Below are 21,653 nucleotides of genomic sequence, written 5' to 3' on the forward strand. Positions count from 1 at the left end.
TACAACAAAGTGAATCAGCTATAAGTATACATATATCCCCATATCCTCTCCCTCTTGAGCCTCCCTCCCACCCTCCCTATCCCACCCCTCTAGGTGGTCACAAAGCTCTGAGCTGATCTCCCTGTGCTATGCAGCTGCTTCCCTCTAGCTATCTATGTTACGTTTGGTAGTGTGTATATGTCCATGCCACTCTCTCACTTCATCCCAAATATACAAACTATAATAGTAGTTTGTATCTGTTAATACCCCTAATTTGTCCCTCCCTTCTTCCTTTTCCCCTTTTGTAACCACAGGTTTGTTTTCTATATCTGTGAGTCTGTTTCTGTTTTGCATATACATTCATTTGCATTATTTTTTAGGTTCCACATATAAGTGATATTATACGGTATTTGTCTCTCTCTGTCTTATTTCACTAAGCATAATATTCTGTACGTCCAACCACATTGCTGCAGATGGCAGTATTTCATTCTTTTATGTGGCTGAGTAATATTCCAGTGTATATATATATAAGTACATCTTCTTAATCCATTTGTCTGATGGGCACTTGGGTTGTTTCCATGTCTTGGCTGTTGTAAATAGTGCTGCTATGAACATTAGAGTGCATGTATCTTTTCAAATTAGTGTTTTTGTTTTTTTCATATATATACCCAGGGGTGGGATTGCTGGATCACATGGTAGTCCTATTTTTAGCTTTTTAAGGAAACTCCATACTGTTTTCCATAGCGGCTGCACTAATTTACATTCCCACCAACAGTGTGCAAGAGTTCCCTTTTCTCCACATCCTTGCCAACATTTGTTATTTGTAGACTTTTTGATGATAGCCATTCTGACAGCTGTGAGGTAATACCTCATTGTGGTTTTGATTTGCATTTCTCTAATAATTAGCAATGTTGAACATCTTTTCATGTGTTAGCTATCTGTATGTCTTCTTTGGAAAAATGTCTATTCAGGATTGACAGATTTTTTTTTAAACTCATCTCTTTGTGGCGTCTACTAGCTGGGTCACTATGGGAAGATTACAAGTCATTTGTAGCAAAAAATAAAGAATCTCTCCTATGGTAATAGGTCTTTCGTAGAGGTTAAAAGGATTCAGGTGGGTGAGGCCTCAGACAAGATGATTTATTTCTTCAGCAAACATTTACTGAGTGTTGTCTGACTACTGGCCTTGTGCATAGTCCTGCTTATAAAGGGAACAAAATCCAATCCTAGCACTTACAGAGCTTCTGGTCTAGAGGGAGAGCTGCTATGATTTTCTACAGTTGGACAGAGTATAAGGTGCTGCAGGAACAAAGACAAGCCCTGCTGAGGTGTGCCTGGCACTGGGAAGAGAGTAGAGGAGAAAGGAAGGGAAGGAGAGTCCACATAGCCTGGGAAAGGAAGATGGCAGTTGAGCATGCCAGAAACAGAGGGAACCATATAACATGGAAAGGCAGAGGGAATAATAATACTAATAATAAAACCTAGTTAGGGGCTTTCCTGGTGGCACAGTGGTTAAGAATCCGCCTGCCAGTGCAGGGGACATGGGTTCGAGTCCTGGTCCGGGAAGATCCCACATGCCACGGAGCAACTAAGCCCATGCACCACAACTACTGAGCCTGCGTGCCGCAACTATTGAAGCCCATGCGCCTAGAGCCCGTGCTCCGCAACAAGAGAAGCCACCGCAATGAGAAGGCCGCGCACTGCCACGAAGAGTAGCCCCCGCTCGCCGCAACTAGAGAAAGCCCACACGCAGCAGCGAAGACCCAATGCAGCCAAAAATAAATATAAATAAAATAAATAAATTTATTTTTTTTAAAAAACCTAGTTAATATGCAGTGCTTCCCATGTGAGGTTTTTTGTGCCTATTTTATTTTATTCCAGCAACAATCTAGAGGTAAGTATTGTTGTTCTCCCTGATTCACAGATGAGAAAACCAAGGCACAGAGCTGTTAAGTCACTTGCCTGTGGTCACAGCTAGTAAATGGTGGGTCCATCACTCACCAACCACTGACCTCAGAGCCTGTGCACAGTATGCTCTACTCCCTTAAAAAAGACCAACAATTCCTTGAGGAACTATAAAGTAACTTTGACCTGTATCTAAGAGGTATATGGTGGAAGGTATATGGTATAGGAGATAAGATGGGAGATATAGGTAGGGTCTGAGTTATGAAGGGCCATTCTAAGAAGTTTTGATTTTATCTGTAGATAACAAGTCTGCAAAATGGACTGGAGTAGGGTTTCACCAAAGATGGGGAGACCATTTAAGAGAGCATTTGGAATAATTCATGTTAGAAGTTATAAAGATCTAAACTAAATTAGTGGTAAGGAGAATGAAGGGGCTGGATTCAAGGGATCTTTTGCAGTGGAGTTCTCAGACCTCAGTCATTAATTGAATGTGAGGCTGGAGGGAGAAGAAAGTCGAGGATGACTCTCAGGCTGCATGACTGGTTATTGTTTGCCAAGAAAGAGGATAGTAGAGAAAGAAGCAGGCTTGGAGGAAATATGATCACTGGCCTCTCTGCCTGCTAGGATTAGAATGGCAAAAGGTTTTTTTTGGCTTTTTGGTTTTATTTCAGTTTAACAAGTCTGTTTTTGTTTTTTTTTAAAGACACATTTATTCAGTGTCACATTTATTCAGACTATTACATTTAGCAATCAACAGCGTGAGTTCAAAAAAAAATCTATATTAAAACCCTTTGTTGGAATGCCTTACACTTTCCACAGAATAGAAACTAAAATAACCTATTATACAGTTAGTCACAAATATAGTCCTTGGGGTTTTTTTGCCCATAGGAGTATTTTCTAAAACGGGGGTCCCCAACCCCTGGGCCGCGGACCACTACTGGTTCGTGGCCTGTTAGGAACCGGGCCGCACAGCAGGAGGTGAGTGGCAGGCAAGTGAGCGAAGCTTCATCTGCCGCTCCCCATCGCTCGCATTACCGCCTGAACCATCCCCCCCGCCCCATCCATGGAAAAATTGTCTTCCACGAAACCAGTCCCTGGTGCCAAAAAGGTTGGGGACCGCTGGTCTAAAACATGTCTTTGTAGCAACTAGGCCCCACCACCTCTGTGCTTGGTTGAGTTCCCAAATCTGTTGTAACCTGTAGCTTCCCTGTCACTTCTCTGGCTCTCCTCTCCTGCTAAGCTTTGTTTCCTGGCAGTAATTAAAACCTTCTGCCACTGCCATAGCTACTGCTGCTGCTGGAACTGCCATAGCCTCCTTGGTTTCATGGTTTGGCAAAGTATTGGCCTCAACCCCCATAGGAGCAGAACTTCTGCCTCCAAAGTTTCCTCCTTTCACGGGTCCAAACTTTGAACATTGATTGTTGTAATTGCCAAAATCATTGTAGCTTCCGCCACCTCCAAAATTGCTTCCGTCATTAGCAAACCCATTATAGCCGTCCCCACTGCCACCATATCCCCCACCACGGCTGCCACCAGAGCCACCTCGGCCACTGAAGTTTCCTCCACGACCAAAGCTGTCATTCCCACCAAAACCCCCTCCGTGACCACCACCAAAGTTTCCAGAACCACTTTGATCTCTTTGGCTGGATGAAGCACTAGCCATCTCTTGCTTAGATAGGGCTTTCCTTACTTCACAGTGTGGTATTTCTGAATGACAGTCTTGTCTACGGAGTCATGGCCATCAAATGGTACAAAAGCAAAGCCTCTCTTTTTGCCACTGCCTCAGCCAGTCACTTTTTTCCCCATACTATTCAAGATAATGTCTTAGGTGATGTTCTTCAGTATCTTCTTTAATGCCACCAACAGAAATGTTTTTCACAGTGAAGTGGGCACCAGGTCTTTGAGAATCTTCTCTTGAGACAGCCCTCTTTGGCTCCACAACTCTTCCACCTCGTGTGGCCTTGCCTTCATGGCCGCATCCACCTCCTCCACAGTGGCATATGTGACAACCCCGAAGCCTCTGGAGCGCCTGGTGTTTGGATCCTTCCTTACCACACAGTCTGTGAGCGTCCCCGCTGCTCACAATGGCTCCTCAGACTCTCATCGGTTGTTTCAAAGCTCAAACCTCCAAGGAAGAGCTTCCACAGCTGTTCGGGTTCTTTGGGAGACTCTGATTTAGACGTGACAGCAGTGGAGCTGGGGAGACTTTAATGATGCTTACTTGGCAGCGTCCACGGGCAGAAAGAAAGCTAACAAGTTTTTAAAATTTTTTTATTTGATAAATTTGACATGTTACAATTTGCACATTTAAGGTGTACAGCGAGTTACTTTCATACATTTATTTATTGTAATATGATTGCCATTGGAGCAATATTTATCACATCATTATAGTACAATTTTATTGATTGTATTCTTTATACTGTGCATTAGATCTCTGTGGCATATTTACTACTTGTTACAAGTTTGTACCCTTAAATACCATTACTCATATCCCTCCCATGCCCTGGTAACCACCATTTTACTCTCTGTTTTTTAATAGATTTGACTTTTTTAGATTCCATATATAAGTGTTATCATACTGTACTTGTATTTCTCTGATTTATCTCACTTAGCATCATGTGCTCAAGGTCTATCCATGTTGTTGCAAATGGGAGGATATCTTCCTTTCTCATAGCTGAGTAATATTCCATTGTTTTTGTACATGTAACACATTGCTTTTATCCATTCATCTGTTGGTGATCATTTGGGTTGTTTCCATAATCTTGGCTATTGTGAATAATGCTGTGATAAACAGAGGTATGCATATATCTCATTGAAATATTTTCATTTCCTTTGGGTATATACCCAGAAGTGGAATTGATGGATCATACCTTAGATGTATTTTTAACTCTTTGAGGAACGTCCATATTGTTTTCCATAGCGATTGGACTAATTTATATTTCCACCAACAGTGTGTAAGGGTTACCACATCCTTGGCCAGCACCTGTGTCGTCTCTTTTCTTCTTGATGATAGCCATTCTAACAGGTGTGAGGTGGTATCTCACTGTGGTTTTGATTGGCATGTTCCTGATGATTAGTGATGTGGAGCATCTTTTCATGTGCCTTTTGGCCATTTTGCTGTCTCCTTTGGAACTACTAAGTAGTAGTTCTGTCCATTTTTTAATCAGATTGTTGGACGGGGGGTTGTTTGTTTTGTTGGTTCTTTATATGTTTTGGATATTAACCCGTTATCCAATATATGGTTTGCAAAACTTTTCTCCCATTCTGTAGGCTGCCATTGGTTGTTTCTTTCTGCTATGCAGAAGCTTTTGAGTTTGATGTAATCCCATGTGTTGATTTTTGCTTTTGTTTGTGCTTTTGGCATCATGTCCAAAGAATCATTGCCTGAATGGTAAAGTGTTATTTACAGAAGAAATTATTTCTTCTGTTTGCTTTTCAGCTTACTCATAGAGCTCACAAAATATTGATTCTGTTAGGAGAACCATGCTTTGAAACCATTAAGAAGTCAGCTGCCCTCTGTATATCTACCCGGCATATTTTTGTTTAAGTTTGTTGTATCTCCTGACTTTGATATGAGCTCTTGTAGCTTAGAGGACATACTTTCTGTTTACTCTATAATTCCCTACAGCCTCATTCAGTATTAATTCCCCAAAACCTGGCACTCTGTGTTATTGAGAGATCAGTATTTTGGTACATCTATTGAGAGATCAGTATTTTGGTACATCTAATTTTGGTACATCTAATACCCTGTGTGATCACAGCCGAGACAGATGGGCAATCGAGTATTGTTGCCAGCAAATAAGACCTACCATCTGTTGGTGTAGTCACATGTTCAAATCCTTACCTTATTTCATTATTACATCACTGAAATAATAAAGAGAAGAAATCAATATCCTATTGGATCAAGGCTACTGATTTATTTGAAATAAAGGTAAGATAACCTGAATACTTTGTGATATAGAGGGAATGTATGAGTATTAATCTTAAGTACATAAATTTAGAGAGGAATCAGAGAAAAGGAAACTACAGGTCTGAACAGACAGATGCCTGACAACATGGGAATGGAGCAGATATGTAGAAAAAGGTACACTGATGTTCTTGAAAAGAGTTGCTTAGTAGGGTCTGAGTAGAGAGAACTTCAGATAATGAGCATCATAAAAATATCCTCTGACCATTTACTTCCATATCTGGGACTCTAGGTTAAGGAAACACTTCCAAATTATAGAAAAATTAGTATTCATCAAGCTCTTTATCCTAACATTTATTACTATGAAGAATTGGAAACAACCACAATATGTAATTGAGGAATGGTTAAATTATGGGATTGTCATTCAGTGAAATGTTATGAATACATTAAAAATGATGACTATGAAAGCTAGTTTCATAACTAGAGAAAGGACTCTTGGAATCAATGAATTTAGAAAGCAATCCAAGCAGCATGGTTTGAATCTCCTCTTCAGTTACTAAAAAAGGCTTAAAAGTGAAATTCCTTTGTTATACACAGAAATAAATTGCAATTGAATTAAAATTAAAATGTGAAATCATAAAAGACCTTGAAAGAAAAAAAAAACAGGTTTCTATTTATAGGAACACAGAATGAGAAAGACATATGCATAAAACTAATGGCAGAAACCATGAATATTGATAGATTTGACTACATAGAATTTTTTATATATCAAAAAACCGAAAGCAAAATAAAATGAAAAGGCAAAACTTGGGAATGCATCTGTGATGTGTATCACAGAGAATTGATAATTGATACTTGAAGTGATCTTACAGACAATAAGAAAAACATGAACACTCTAAGGAGAAAAAAATTGACAAGTCAGGAGTAGGCTACTCACAAAAGATCTATCAGTGGTCAAAAAGTAGGGGGAATGTTCAGCTTAATAATCATCAAAGAAATAGAAATCAAACAATGGGATGCTTTTTATTCCTCTCAAATTGTAGATTTGAATAAAATGAGTTTACCCAAGGTTATTGAAGTGTCTGCTTCTGGAGAGCAGTTTGATATATATCAAAGTCCTTTAAATTTTGTGTATAATTACCCTCTCTGTTAGGTGTAATGTTAAACAGTGGACAAGGATTATCTCCTGTAATCCTCAGAATTACCCTTTTATGTAAATGTGGTGATTTCCATTTTCATGATGGGGAAATTGAAGTACTGGAGGAATAATCCAAGCTTCCTCAAGGTCCCTTAGCTAGTTATGATGGAGCCAGAACACCAAACCCAAATGATATGTCCCCAGAGCCTGAACCAACCGTGCTTTTCTAACAATTTATTCCCCCAAATATTTGTGTATATGTGTCCAAATATATATATATATATATATATATTTTTCCCCCCTCAGCGGAATTTCTTTTGAATTTTTTTTAACATCTTTATTTGAGTATAATTGTTTTACAATAGTGTGTTAGTTTCTCCTTTACAACAAAGTGAATCAGTTATACATATATCCAAATATATTTATCACAGTATTTTATAAGAGCAGAAGCCTTTAAAACAATTAAATGCCCAACAGTCTATTCCATGAAATACAATGCAGCTATTAAAAATCATGTTGAACCAGAAATACTCACGGGAAAATGTTTGTGATACTATTAAGTGAAGGGTAGATTTCAAAACCATATTTATAATAAAAGAGTATAATTTTTTTAAATATGTGTACATGAAAAGATTGGAAAGACATGCAAAACACTGAGAATGGTTTTTTGTTTTGTGTTTGGGGAACAGGAACGGTTTCTATTATTCCTTGAGTTTTCAAGTTTTCCTGCTTTAAACATATTTTGTAATTAATTTAAAATACTAACTAATGAAAGAAAGACGAACTTTCCTCCAGAAGGATACCTTTAGAGTCCCACTGCCTGGATTGTGAGAAATAGAACTTAGGAACGATTATTTATCTTACAAGAAGATTCTTGGTTATCTAAAAAAAATTTTACTCTGCAGCGCTTAAAATAGCAAACTTAAGTGCATAACAGTCAGGAGCACGTGGGTCCTTAACATGTCTGTATGTTCCAAATGCTTTACTTTCTGCATTAAATTTCAATTTTAGTATAATATTTATGTATCACTTTGATATGATTTTTCTAACCAATGTACTAGACAAACTGATAGAAGAAATGAAGGGCCTGGTGCTCCCACACCAATAAGGCACTTTCTTACACTGCCTTTAATGATCAACTCTCATATAACTTGATAATAATAAAATGAAACTCATTGAAGGGGGGTGGGGACATCCTGTATTACTCACATAAGTACTTGGAGCCTTGCAATAACACTTTAGCGGAAGGAGTGGGAACTGTAACAAGAATTCCCAAATTGGGCTGCCAGCCCTCAAGGGTGGATCAGCTACTGACTCCTTCACTGCCACTCTGCCTTCCCTGGCACTATGCCAGGATCCCTAATTCTTTCCCGTGGTAAAGACTTCAGGAAGCTAACATTTCAACTTTTTAACCTGGTGTTTCCTATTCTCTTTAGATTGGTGTTGTGCTTAGCTCAAAAACTGCCTAGTTCAAAAAAACTGACTGGTGTTTTTATATTTATTATAATAGAAATGGAGAAGTGGACCATCGGTGTTCATATTACTTTTAGCTTACCGAACACTGACTTTGGAAGTTTACGTTTTAGTACAGAGTGAACATCGTGGTCGCTTGGTGCCCAAGTGTGTCTTTATCATTGTGTCTGTGAACAGGTTCCTGGCATAAATTTACCCGTCAACCAACTGACCTATTTCTTCGCTGCAGTCCTCATTAGTGGTGTTGTACATGAAATTGGACATGGGATAGCAGCTATTAGGTAATGATATTTACCTCTCTCTCTCTATTCCATGCAAAGAAGCTTTTCGTTTAGGAGGATTTATTACTAAAATCTGCTACATTTGATACTTTTTCTTCCTTTGGATACTGCCCAGTGCATATCCACCATTATGATTTTAAGGTAACTTCTCTTTTGTATAGATTAATATATTGATGAATATGCTCAATTAACTATGTGCACATCTATAATCTGGGTCTTTCTATCCTTTGTCCTTTGCCAGCATGGTTATATCCTCATGGTTCTTCACTATTTTCATCCAATCCTGAAACCTATTCTTTCTATTCATCACTGGATCAGAATGATAACCACTGCACTCAAAGCCCATCCACCTGCCTTCTTAGTACTTTCTTTGGCTCATCATCTGAAATACTTTCCTGCTTCTACTCATGGCCTCTGCTGGCTACAGCAAGAACACTGAAAGCTCTGGGTTTGTTAACGAATTATCATAGCCTATCTAGAAATCCAAGTGGAAGAAGATAAGGGAGGATGAGACCTGGGACTTGCTTCAAGTATCATGCCATGTTCTTGTCTTGACTATCCAAACGTATCATTGTAATTATACCTGAGCATTTTAAAGACTCCTAAATGTGTAAAATCCTGATGGGGGGAGAGACTGAGTCACAACTCCCCTTCACTCCCACATAATGAACACACATACTGATGGCAATGTGTTTCATCCTTTGGGTGTGTGGACCAGATAAAAGGTTTTAGAGGAGAAGATTTAATCGCTTCTTATTACTTTCCAGTTGCTTATGAACAAGAGTCTATTGACTGGCAATAAACCCTCATCTTGACAGAGCATATACTGTTACACAGGTGTGCCATGTAGTGGTTTAAGTGGTTGGCTACTTTTTCTTTTCTCTCTTTCATCTTTACTTCCACCTTCACTTTGCAGCTTTTAGGGTTTTACATAGAAAAGCATTGTTATTGCAGTTTAATCATTCATAATATGTTTGTGAAATAGTTTGGGTAATATTTTATAAAATCCCACTGCCAAGAAAAAGTGAATTTTACAGTCATCTTATATAGTTAATGCTAGGTGACAGCACAATATATTTAGATGATGCTTTTTTTAGAGTAGCTGTGTGGTCTTACGAGGCTTTTAAGTGTAATTCCATTTTTAGAGAATGAATTGATAAAAAATAGTTCTCTTGAGGAGAGTCTGAGCATTATGCATTTTTAAATGTAGTTCTTATTTTAACATTAATTCAACAGGAATACACTTAGATAAACCTCCACCTTTATAATGGCTAAGAGAAATATAAATACTTAAGATAATTTACTTGAATTCTATTTTCTGCTATCTCCTTCCCTGAAAATAATTCAGAATAAGCCTTAAAAATGTTTTTCATTTAGTTTCTCATAGAAATATTAACTATTTCTTTATACAAGTGACTAATTTTAAGTTATTTGCTCAGCATATTGGTTTCTAAAAATTTTTGAAGTCTATTTCAGAATGCCCTGTTTTACAAAATGCAATTTCACTAGTAACTAAATCTGTATGCTATTATAAAATTATGATGATATATATCATATATAATTTTTTGACTGTCCAGAGAGACTTGTATTTTAAGCTAGAATTTGAATTACAGTGGGAAGTTTTAAGATTACAAGCATTAGTAATCTGAAAAATGCAATACTAGTAGTAAATTCCTTTTTCTTATGTGATTTCTTAGGGAACAAGTTCGATTTAATGGCTTTGGGATTTTTCTCTTCATTATTTATCCTGGAGCATTTGTTGATCTGTTCACCACTCATTTGCAACTTATATCACCAGTCCAGCAGCTAAGGATATTTTGTGCAGGTAAAAGACTTAATTTCTTTATTCATCTGTGTGTTATTAGTGGTTTTATGGAAAGTACATCACAAATGAAAACACCTCACCTTTTGGTTGATAAATTCAGTTTATAAGACTCTCAGTCAGGGCTTCCCTGGTGGCGCAGTGCTTAAGAATCCGCCTGCCAACGCAGGGGACACGGGTTCAAGCCCTGGTCCGGGAAGATCCCACATGCCACGGAGCAACTAAGCTCGTGCACCGCAACTACTGAGCCTGCGCTCTAGAGCCCGCGAGCCACAACTACTGAGCCTGTGTGCCACAACTACTGAAGCCCACGCACCTAGAGCCCATGCTCCACAACAAGAGAAGCCACCGCATTGAGAAGCCCATGCACCACAATGAGGAGTAGCCCCCGCTCGCCACAACTAGAGAACACCCGTGCGCAGCAACAAAGACCCAACACAGCCAAAAATAAATATATAAATAAATAAATTTTTTTAAAAAAGACTCTCAGTCAAAAGTGGTAGAGCAAAATAATTTACATTCCAGTTTTTTCATTTTTTTAACATGAATTATTTTTAAAAGATTGAAAAAATGAGAACATATCATGAAAATATGACTAAAGCATTAAATTAGATATAGGAGGTCACTTGATAATCATAAGGAGTGTAATCCACAATGAAAATGTAATCGTGAGTCTTACTGAATAAAGTAACAAATCATCAGAACAAAAATGGAAAAAGTGCAAGGAAAAAACAGAAATGTAATAAAGGAGGCTTATCTCATCTCTCAACACATAGCAGGTAAGTATGAAAAAGTCTTAATCATCAAAGCTCTAATTAGCAGAGTCAAAATCAATAGTTATGTCAAACCCTATACCATGACAATTTCTTTTCAAGTGCCCATGAAACTTATAAAAATTGGACAATTCAAAACCATAATTGCAGTATGTTTAAAAATGATAATGAAATAATGTGTAAAGTTTTGCTAAAAGGAAAAGTCACTGCCTTAGGCAATTATTATGAAATAAGAAATGAAAGTAAATCAGTTAAACTGAAGAAGTGAGAAAAGAACTATAAAATAGGTAAGAAATGATGTAATTAGCATGCATATAGGCAAAAAAAAATAAATTAGAAAAAGTAGAACTGTTAAATAAAAGAGTTCTTTGAAGAACAAAAAAAGATTAAATGGGAGAAAGCATTTATAGACAGAATTAGCAGTCAGATTGGGAATGACAACTGATAGAGAAATTTTAAACAATTATAAAAGTGTTCTTTGTTCATGTCTGCAAAAAATTTTCACAAACCTGGATAATTATCTATTTTTGAAACAGCCAAAATTAACCCCAGCGGAGACAGAAAAAATTATAAATAAGCTAATTACCATGGGAGAAATTAAGAAAGTTTAAGAGTGGTCCTGAAAGTTTCATAGGTAGAATTCTTTCAAATCTTGAAGGAATCTTGAAGGAAAAGATTTTTCTTTTCAATTCCAATTTAGTATAAACTTTCCAGGTTGCAGAGAGAAGGAAACTAAGAATTTTTTAAAAGTCAGTGTAACACTGATACTTGTAAAGCACAAAAAAAATTCTACAGACAGGTGGTGTATCTAAACAGTGCAAGGATGGCTTAAAATTAGGAAATCTTATTCGAATGTGGTAAACATTAATTACTCTTAAGGGAAAAATATCCTCATCTCAGCAGATATTGAAATCGGTATTTAACAAAATTCAACATCCATTAATGGCTAAAAACCATAAGTCTTTAGTAGAAGTATTGAATAGAAATAGCTGGTTACTTCCTAATGGTATAACACTTAGAAGCATTCCTATTAAAGGGCAGGACAAGCATTCCACTGATACTATTAAAAATGGCCTGTAAATGTGGGTCAGTGCAATCAAATAAGAAAAAAATGAAGCATAAATATTAGAAAGGAGTAGGCCTTCCCCCCTCCCATACTATTATATACCTGGCGGTGGGGAGACGGAGGGACAAAAAAGTCAATGGAAATGAAATACAGAAAAATTCTGTAAAGCCTGGTTGCCGTATTCAAAAAAAACAATAGCTTGGCGCGCTGAGCGAAGCGGCATGCAGTGGCAGGTGGGCTGGCGCACGCACAAGCGCCTGAGCGTGAGCATGAGCATGGTCGTGCACCCTGCTGGGGTGCCCCAGCTTAGAAGCGCATGTGCGGGGTGCCCCAAAGCGCATGTGCGGGGGTGCCCCAAAGCGCATTGCGGGGGTGGGTGCCCCAAAGCGCATGTGCGGGGTGCCCAAAGCGCATTGTGTGCGTGGGGGGGGGGGTGTCCAAAGCGCATGTGCAGGGGGTGCCCCAAAGCGCATGTGCGGGGGTGACGCAAAGCACGTGCGGGGTGACGCAAAGCGCATGCGCGGGAGTGACGCAAAGCGCATGCACGGGGTGACCAAAGCGCATGTGCGGGGGTGACGCAAAGCGCATGTGAGGGTTGACGCAAAGTGCATGCACGGGGTGACGCAAAGCGCATGTGAGGGGCGTGCCCCAATGCGCATGTGCGAGGCGCGCCCAGAAGCTTCTACGTCTTCCCCTTTTCCGGCGTCCCGCACCGGAAGCGCCCTCTCTTTCCTCTGGAGCTCGGGCTTTTCTCCCACAGCCTTTTTTTTCCGCGGCCGTCTGGTCATCCGTTCGCTGCCCAGTAGCCAAAGCCTCAGAAGAGCCCTCGGCCATGGCCTCAAACAACACTTTCTCCGTCACCGTAGAAAACTCAGAGATGTATGCAGATGCTGTGGAGCTGCACCAGATCTCTGTGGAGACCGTCCCTGTGGAGACCGTCCCTGTGGAGACCGCCCCTGTGGAGACCGTCCCTGTGGAGACCGGCCCTGTGGAGACCGGCCCTGTGGAGACCGGCCCTGTGGAGACCGTCTCTGTGGAGACCGTTCCTGTGGAGATTGTCCCTGTGGAGACCATGGCGGTTGAGGTAGCTGACGGCAGCTGTGTCCACTATGGCCACCACCATCCGTCTCTGATCATGCTGCAGCCTTTCATTATCAGCACCCCAAACCAAGGGGACCACAACGAGGAAATGATGATGGTGGAGATGCAGGAGGAGGTGGTGGGCTACTACCAGTCTGACGACGTGCAGGTCAGCAACCTGGAGAACAAGATGGTCATCCTGGCCGACGAAGACGACTGCTTCCAGGAGACCCTGGCTCCCTTGTCACCCTCCACATCCTCCTCGGCCTACAGCCACAGCAGGAAGCACAGTGGCCAAGGCAGAAAGCCCAGCGGCAAGGCCAGGGCGGGAAGCAGCTCCGAGGTGGGCAGCAAGAAGGGGGAGCAGGAGCAGGTGCACATCAAAACCCTGGAAGGTGAGTTCGCCGTCACCATATGCTCCGTGGGCAATAAGAGAGGCCATGAGGCTGGGCAGGCTGATGAGAACCCAGCTCTTGGTTATTCAGAGTACATGACGGGGAAGAAGCTGCCTCCTGGAGGAATTCCTGGCGTTGACCTGTCAGATCCCAAACAATTGGCAGAATTTACTAGAAAGAAGCCCCGGGAAAGCAAAGAGCTCCCGAGATCAATAGCTTGCCCTAACCAAGGCTGCATGAAGATGTTCAGGGATAACGGTGCTTTGAGAAAACATCTGCACACCCACGGTCCCAGAGTCCACATATGTACAGAATGTGGCAAAGCTTTTGTTGAGAACTCAAAACTGAAACGTCATCAGCTGGTGCATACGGGAGAGAAGCCCTTTCAGTGCACCTTCGAAGGCTGCGGAAAACGCTTTTCCCTGGATTTCAATTTGCGTACCCATGTGCGAATCCATACCGGAGACAGGCCCTTCGTGTGCCCCTTCGATTGCTGTAATAGGAGGTTTACTCAGTCAGCTAACCTGAAATCTCATATTTTAACACATGCTAAAAATAAAAATAGAAAGTAAAAAGAAGAGAAGAAACTTCTCAGGCTCGGAAAGCATCTTCCAGGAATGTGATGGGAAATAAATATGCCTCTTTTTTGTGTACTGTTTCTAGAAAAGAATTTTCTTAATGATTCTAACACATCTAAGGGTCAGGTTTTGATAGGTTAGTACAAGTAAAATTTAAAAGTTTTTAAAAAGTAATTCTTTATATAAGATAACATTGTTAAGATGTTCTGTCTTGTTCTGTAATACCGTTTGAAAAACGTTATGTTTTTAATATTTGGTCACAAAAGGAGGACGATTCATGAAGCTCACATCAAAAGACTGTTGTTTATACAACTGTGCTAAAAATGGGACTTCTTTTCACATTCCTTTAAATATGAAGTTCATCTGTTGATAAGTTTTTAAAGTTCTGGATTTTCTAAATGTTCATATTTATACTTTTAAGAATATGTTTAGTAATTCTATATATGGATTTTCTGGAAGTAGAAAACGTTGCTTGCAGATTTTCTTTAAAAGAAGGACAGTTACATGCATATATAAAGTATTTTCCTGTTTAAAAAAAGTTATATAGGTTTAGTTTGCCATCTTAATTTTGGTTGTATTCTTTGACATTAACACATTTTGCATAACTACCTTTTAGATGAACTGGATTGTGTAGTATTGAATATTGGATGAAATGTAGTAGTCGATTTAAACCTGTTTTAGTCTTCTTATTTTCCCCCAAATACTACCAGGTGCTGTCTTTTAGAGTCATTTCTTTGCCTGTTTAGTTAAGGAGTGGTGCTCAGTTGTGGAATATGTTGTGTATGTATTGACTTTTTAATACTTGGTACATACATCCCTTGTAATAGAAAAAGAAAAAAATAAAATACCTGTTCTAAAGAAAGAAAAAAACTTGCCTATATAAATATTGTACCTAGAAAATAGAGAAAACAGGGAGGGTACGACTGGCATCTGGTGGGTAGAGGCCAGGGATGCTGCTAAAACATTTTACAGTGCACAAGATAGTCCCCCACAACAAAAAATTATCTGGCCCAAAATGCCAGTAGTGCCACTGTTGAGAAACCCTGCTCTAGAGAAAATAAAAATTGTAACAGGGCTTCCCTGGTGGCGCAGTGGTTGAGCGTCCGCCTGCCGATGCAGGGGACACGGGTTCGTGCCCCGGTCCGGGAAGATCCCACATGCCGCGGAGCGGCTGGGCCCGTGAGCCACGGCCGCTGAGCCTGCGCGTCCGGAGCCTGTGCTCCGCAACGGGAGAGGCCACCGCGTACCGCAAAAAAAAAAAAAAAAAAAAAACTTGTAACAAAAGTTTGTTTGGTATACTCAAAAAGCAAATCATTAATGAAGAAGAGGTTGTTTAAATAAAGGAAATAAAGGTACCTGCATTGCAATTTAGCCATCATGGGCAAATCTGGAATCCAGCAGGGTGGTCTGGTACCAGCTGCATCCCTCACAGTTAATAGGAGAGTCCTGCCCAGAGAGTCAAAGAATCAGTGCTACTGTGTGCCCCTTCGACTTTGCTTGGATGAGAAAAAGTCGTATGGTGGTGTCATCCTGATAAGGGAGAGGTAGGGTGCAAGCATTTAGGCCATCCTGAGGGGTTAAGGGGAAAGTTGAATTTAGCACATGGTAATGGTGGCAAATCTAATCAATGCGGCTGGATTATTTTGTGAAGTTGCTTTGGGACTAGCAACAGGGTGGTGGGGTGGTATAGCTGTATTCCTAATTAGTTTCACTAGAGTAAATTCCAGTGGGTCAAAGAATTGGAGGTTTTTTCTGTTTGTTTTAATTTTGTTTTTTAAATGATGCTAGGGACTTCCCTGACGGTCCAGTGGTTAAGACTGTGCTTCCACTGCAGGGGGCATGGGCTCAATCCCCGGTGGGGGAACTAAGAACCCGCATGCCTCGAGTGAAAATTTAAAAAAAACAAAACAAAACAAAAAAACCCTATGAAAACAATACAAGGAAACACAGGTGAGTGTCTTCTATAATCTTGAACTGGGAAAGACTTAATAGAAAAGGAGACATTTGACCTCACCAAAATTTAAAATGTCTGCCTAGGCAAAACTATAAACCAAGCCAAACAAACTGGAGGAAATGATCATAATACCTCATACCGAAGAACAAATTCCTCAGTGTATGTATTGCAAATAATAATATATATAAATTAGTTTAAGGAAAAAAAAGGCAACCCAGTCAAAAAATGTAAACTGACAATGGACAGAAGTAAGCAATTCTCAGACAAAAATACAAATAACCATTTAATCATGAAAAATGTACAAGCTCACTCATCATTGAAATAGAAGTCAGGATGAGATTTTACTTTTCACCTAGCAGATGGCAGTCTAAAAGTTATGATAGCATCCCATCCACTATTGTTTAGAGGGTGGGAAACATATGCCACTTAGGAGAATGCAAACTTGTCGGAGGTCAATTTTAATGCACGTATTTTTTGACCTACTAATTCCATTTCTGTGCAATTTTCCATAGCCTCAGTGATGCATTCTTAATTAGATGCATAACAATATGAGCAAAGCTGTTTGTTGCAGCATTGTATGAAAAAGTTAAAACAGCCTAAGTGATCATTAGTAGGGAACCTTATAAATAAGTCAATATGTTCTTTTAAAACTGGATTACTCTGGGGCTTCCCTGGTGGCGCAGTGGTTGAGAGTCCACCTGCTGATGCAGGGGACAAGGGTTCGTGCCCCGGTCCGGGAGGATCCCACATGCCGCGGAGCGGCTAGTCCCGTGAGCCATGGCCGCTGAGCCTGCGCGTCCGGAGCCTGTGCTCTGCAGCGGGAGAGGCCACAACAGTGAGAGGCCCGTGTACCGCAAAAAAAAAAAAAAAAAAAGGATTACTCTGTAGTGGATATAAGAAATGGGTTAGATATGAACGTGCAGGTAAGGAAGAAGTCGAAAATATATAAATGAAAAAGCAAAATATAGTTTGTGATGAATAGCTTGATACCATTAGTGTTTTTAAAAGATCTTTCTGTGTGCAAACCAGAAAATATTGTTTACCCAATATGTCCTGGACTAGAGGAACATTTTACAATGTGAATATGGTCCATATTAGCTAGGTATCTGGCTGCTATAAAAGCTAAAAATAACAGTGACTTAAACTCTCATAAAACATTGCAAATGTAAGTAGTTCAATGCTGACATGATAATTCTATGATTTGGGGGACTCAGACTCTTTCTGTCCTAGCTCCACTATTCCCAACGTGCAGCTTCTACATCATGGACTGAGGTTTAGCTCCATCATAGCTACCTTCCAGCCAGTAAGACAATCCCCATCACTTCCACTTGCACCCTTTTGCCAAAACATAGTCATATGGCCATACTCAGCCTCCTGAGAGTCTGGGAGATGTCTTTTAAGTTATGTTTCTATCATTATAGAACACTGGTCTTCAACCACTGGTGCTATCACCCTCCTGGGGATATTTGGAATGTGTGGGGTGGGGGCAGTTGTTTGGTTGTCTCAGTGACTGGAGAGCACTAATGACATTCAGAGGATGGAGTCAGGAATGCTATATATCCTGTATTGTAAGGGACAAGACCTGCACAACTAAGAATCACCCTGCTCAGAGAGCGGGTAGTGCCTCCACCCTGCCTTATGAGAAAAACTGTACTAGAGGGCAAGGATCGGTATGGGAGGGGGCGTTATCTAGAGGTATGCTAGTGAATGTTTAACATCTAGCCCTGGAGGAGAGGGTGGAGAGCTCTGATATGTAGCATTTGCTGGTTTCTGTGGTGTAAATACTCCCACCATGGCCAATTTCAAAGTGCCAACTTGAAGTTCCTGAAGGAGGAGTTGGTTAAAGAGGCCCAGTCCGCTGTGGCAAGCTGGTAGGAGCAGGCTCCAGCACACCACTGGGTTCAGCTAACCATCTCTGCAGAGATGGCAGAGATAGTCATAGTCTTGATGTAAGATACATACCCCAGTTCAGCAAGAATGTTTTTTACTTCATCATAACTTTTATTTGATAGCTCTGAAGTTCCTTTCAAAGATCACAAGTATGTTTTTTTTTTCACAAGTATGTTTAAATTAATATGTATACATTTTCTGAGAAAAGAGTATAGTAAGTAGAAGATATTCTATTCATTATTTACACACACACCTTTACATATATAATAGAGGTATATATGTAATAGAATATAGATTCTAATAGTGTTAAATCATATTAGCATGTGGTCTTCCTAGTATTGTATTAACATGCTCATTTTAGATTCTAATATCTGCAATGGAAGAAACCTCTAACTGAACATCTGTCTTCTGTACTAATAAGTAGATCTATCTGCCTCACAGCTTCTTTTGGTTACTTTAGTAATTTATCAGAATGCCTAAGTATTATGAAGTACAACTACCTGGAATGATATCATCCCTGCCCCTGGTTGAGCTTATTCCTTTTTTTTCTCTCTTTTCAGGTATCTGGCATAATTTCGTCCTTGCACTCCTGGGTATTTTAGCTCTTGTTCTCCTTCCTGTAATTCTCTTGCCGTTTTACTACACTGGAGTCGGGGTGCTTATCACTGAAGTTGCTGAGGTAAATAATAGATTACTTGGGGTATTCTTTCACCAGATTTTGTGATGTAACACTTAGCATTTTATGTCAGGAACTTTTATTCAAACTCTTCTCATATACAGAATGCTCAGTTTCTCCTGAAGAAATTACTGTAATCCTTTCAAATCAAAGAAATAGTTTTGTGAGCTACATTGGCTCTTTTAAAATACTGAAAATTGTTTCTGTTCTGAGTTACAAGGATAGTATCAAGACTTTCTACCTGTAGTTTGTTGATTAAATGCATCATTTACCTTTACTCTTTATTTTTATAACTCTGCTTTTGAGTCAGATGTCTTAACTCCTAAGAAGTAAGAAAGATGGAACCTAGGCTAGCCAGCCAGAACATTTCGTGGGAGTTTAAATTAATGTCTTCAACTCTGTATTTCACTCCCTTCGACTACTGTGATGGTATCAAGTCTTCTCTTCACACTTTGGGACAAGGAAAATTACCTTGTGAACAGCTGCCTCACGTACTCATGTATTCATTGTGCTGACGGTATTGTCTGCATATTTGGGACTGTGTTTAGATAAGTCTTATAATTTTATCTATTGATGATATAGGACAATGAAGGCATTCTGATGACTACTTTCACAAAAAATTTTAATTAGCAGTTTGGGAAAAAGTTTATCATTTAAATCTTGACTGTTGGCAAGTGGGGTTTGTTTGGTTTTCATTTGTGAAAAATTCAAAATCTTAGTGAAATATGAAAAGTAACTATAATTGTTGGGTGTTATTTTGTTAATTTTCTAGGACTATACATCTTGGATTCAAAGCTGGATTATTTTCTACATTATTCAAAATAGTCTACTTAATTAAGTCAGTGTCTTTATTATTTGCTCAGATTAATCATAGCTTGTCTTCACACATTATCTGATTTATTTCTGCCCTCTTCCCAAGGACTCACCTGCCGTTGGACCCAGAGGCCTTTTTGTGGGAGACCTTGTCACCCATCTACAGGATTGTCCTGTTACAAATGTACAAGATTGGAATGAATGTCTAGATACCATCGCCTATGAGCCCCAAATTGGTTACTGTATAAGTGCATCAACTTTACAGCAGTTAAGCTTTCCAGTTAGAGGTGTGTATATTTCCTCAGTATAATATAATGCTTCAAGCAGCAGTACTTGCCATTTGCTAATTCTTAGATCATGTCTGTAGATTTATTTTATCCTAACTTCTTTAAAACAAATCAGTAAAGTAATAATAAACCTAAACTAGTAAACATTCTTCTTGGTAAGTTAGATACTAATATGTATGTTTTGTTTATTATATATTGTTGTTGAACTTCTAACTAATTTCATATTTGATTTTCAGAACTGTAGTATCTAATTCTTTCAACATTTAAAAAACACTTGTGTTAAGTCAGCATTCAAGCTCAAACATAACCAATTAACTAAATTCCAGCAATTAAATACCCCTGTGCTTTATGGATGGTGGCATGTCCAAAGCTATTTGGGGTAGGGTTTTTCTGTGTGGCAGTCATCCAGAGGAAGTCATCTTGGTGTCCGAAAATACCCACTGAAGTCACATCTGACTTCACATTGTTCTGTGTAGTAGGCGACAGGGTGAAGCAAGTTTATTCTCAGAAGCTTCCAAATTTATTTTTAGCTCTTCCAGCTCTGAAAAATCAGTCTGCCAACTCTTCATACAAAACTATGGGGACCCAAATTATTGAAAGTGCTGGAAAGCACAAATTATGCTCACAGACTACATCTTTAAGTCAAGAAATGCCTGGATACTTGTCTACATCTACTGGGGTTAAGAAATATGATTAATTATCAAGAATAACTGTATTAAAGTACTGTGTGCAACAGTGACAAAGTAGTAAGAACTGATTTAAAATTTTTTTTCAAATGTAGTCTTCCATGTATAACCCACTTTTAAGAATTTTTTTTATTGTAAACATTTTTCAAACATACATAAATGTCAAGAGGGTAGTACAGGGAACTCCCTGGTGGTCCTCCAGTGGTTAGGACTCCACGCTTTCACTGCCGAGGGCATGGGTTCAATCCCTGGTCGGTGAACGAAGATCCCACAAGTCATACAGCACGGCCCAAAAAACAAAAAAGAGAGAGAGAGTAGTATAAATGAAACCTCATGTGTCCTTCTCCTAGCTTCAGCAATTATCAACATTTTGCCATTTTTTTTGTTCAGCCTGTCCACTTTTTTTTTTTTTTTTTTTCCGGTATGCGGGCCTCTCACTGCTGTGGCCTCTCCCATTGCGGAACACAGGCTCCGGACGTGCAGGCCCAGCGGCCATGGCCCACGGGCCCAGCCGCTCCGCGGCACGTGGGATCCCCCCGGACCGGGACACGAACCCATGTCCCCTGCATCGGCAGGCGGACTCCCAACCACTGCGCCACCAGGGAAGCCCCACTTTTGAGGGAAGTATTTTAAAGCACATCCCAGGTATCCTGTCATTTCATCCATAAACTTCAGCATATCTTTAATAGATGATGACCTTTTAGACATGACCACAGTACTGTTATCACACCTAACAAAATTACAATAATTCCTAATACCTGCACTTTTCCCTGGTTTTGTTTTTATAGTTGGTTTAAGTTGGATGGTATGCCTTTTAAGTCACTTTTAATTTGTAACAATTCCCCGTGACTTTTTTTTTAATATCATTTATTGAAGAAACTGAGTCATTTGTTTTGTCAAATTTATCATTAACATGTTCGGTATCCCCCAAATTTCCTATAGATGGTAGT

At 39.6% G+C, this 21,653-nt stretch overlaps 1 protein-coding gene across 5 annotated transcripts in view; it reads left to right on the plus strand.

Moving 5' to 3' along the window:
* Positions 1-21,653, plus strand: part of LOC102984850 (membrane-bound transcription factor site-2 protease) — a 68,311-nt gene that overhangs the window by 14,086 nt on the left and 32,572 nt on the right. For 4 of the 5 annotated variants that reach the window (XR_008616416.1, XM_028482792.2, XM_028482793.2 and 1 more), the window contains exons 4-7: positions 8,580-8,683; positions 10,381-10,508; positions 18,802-18,920; positions 19,837-20,017. Coding sequence is in view for 4 of the 5 variants with exons in the window: in XM_028482792.2 (XP_028338593.1) it covers positions 8,580-8,683; positions 10,381-10,508; positions 18,802-18,920; positions 19,837-20,017 (532 nt within the window). In the remaining variant the exon portion in view is untranslated. Of the gene's footprint in view, positions 1-8,579; positions 8,684-10,380; positions 10,509-13,210; positions 15,269-18,801; positions 18,921-19,836; positions 20,018-21,653 lie in introns of those variants that run through there. The other variant, XM_007126585.4, reaches the window with a different exon arrangement.

This window comes from Physeter macrocephalus, chromosome 21, assembly GCF_002837175.3.
Source record: "Physeter macrocephalus isolate SW-GA chromosome 21, ASM283717v5, whole genome shotgun sequence".
Lineage (NCBI taxonomy): Eukaryota > Metazoa > Chordata > Mammalia > Artiodactyla > Physeteridae > Physeter > Physeter macrocephalus.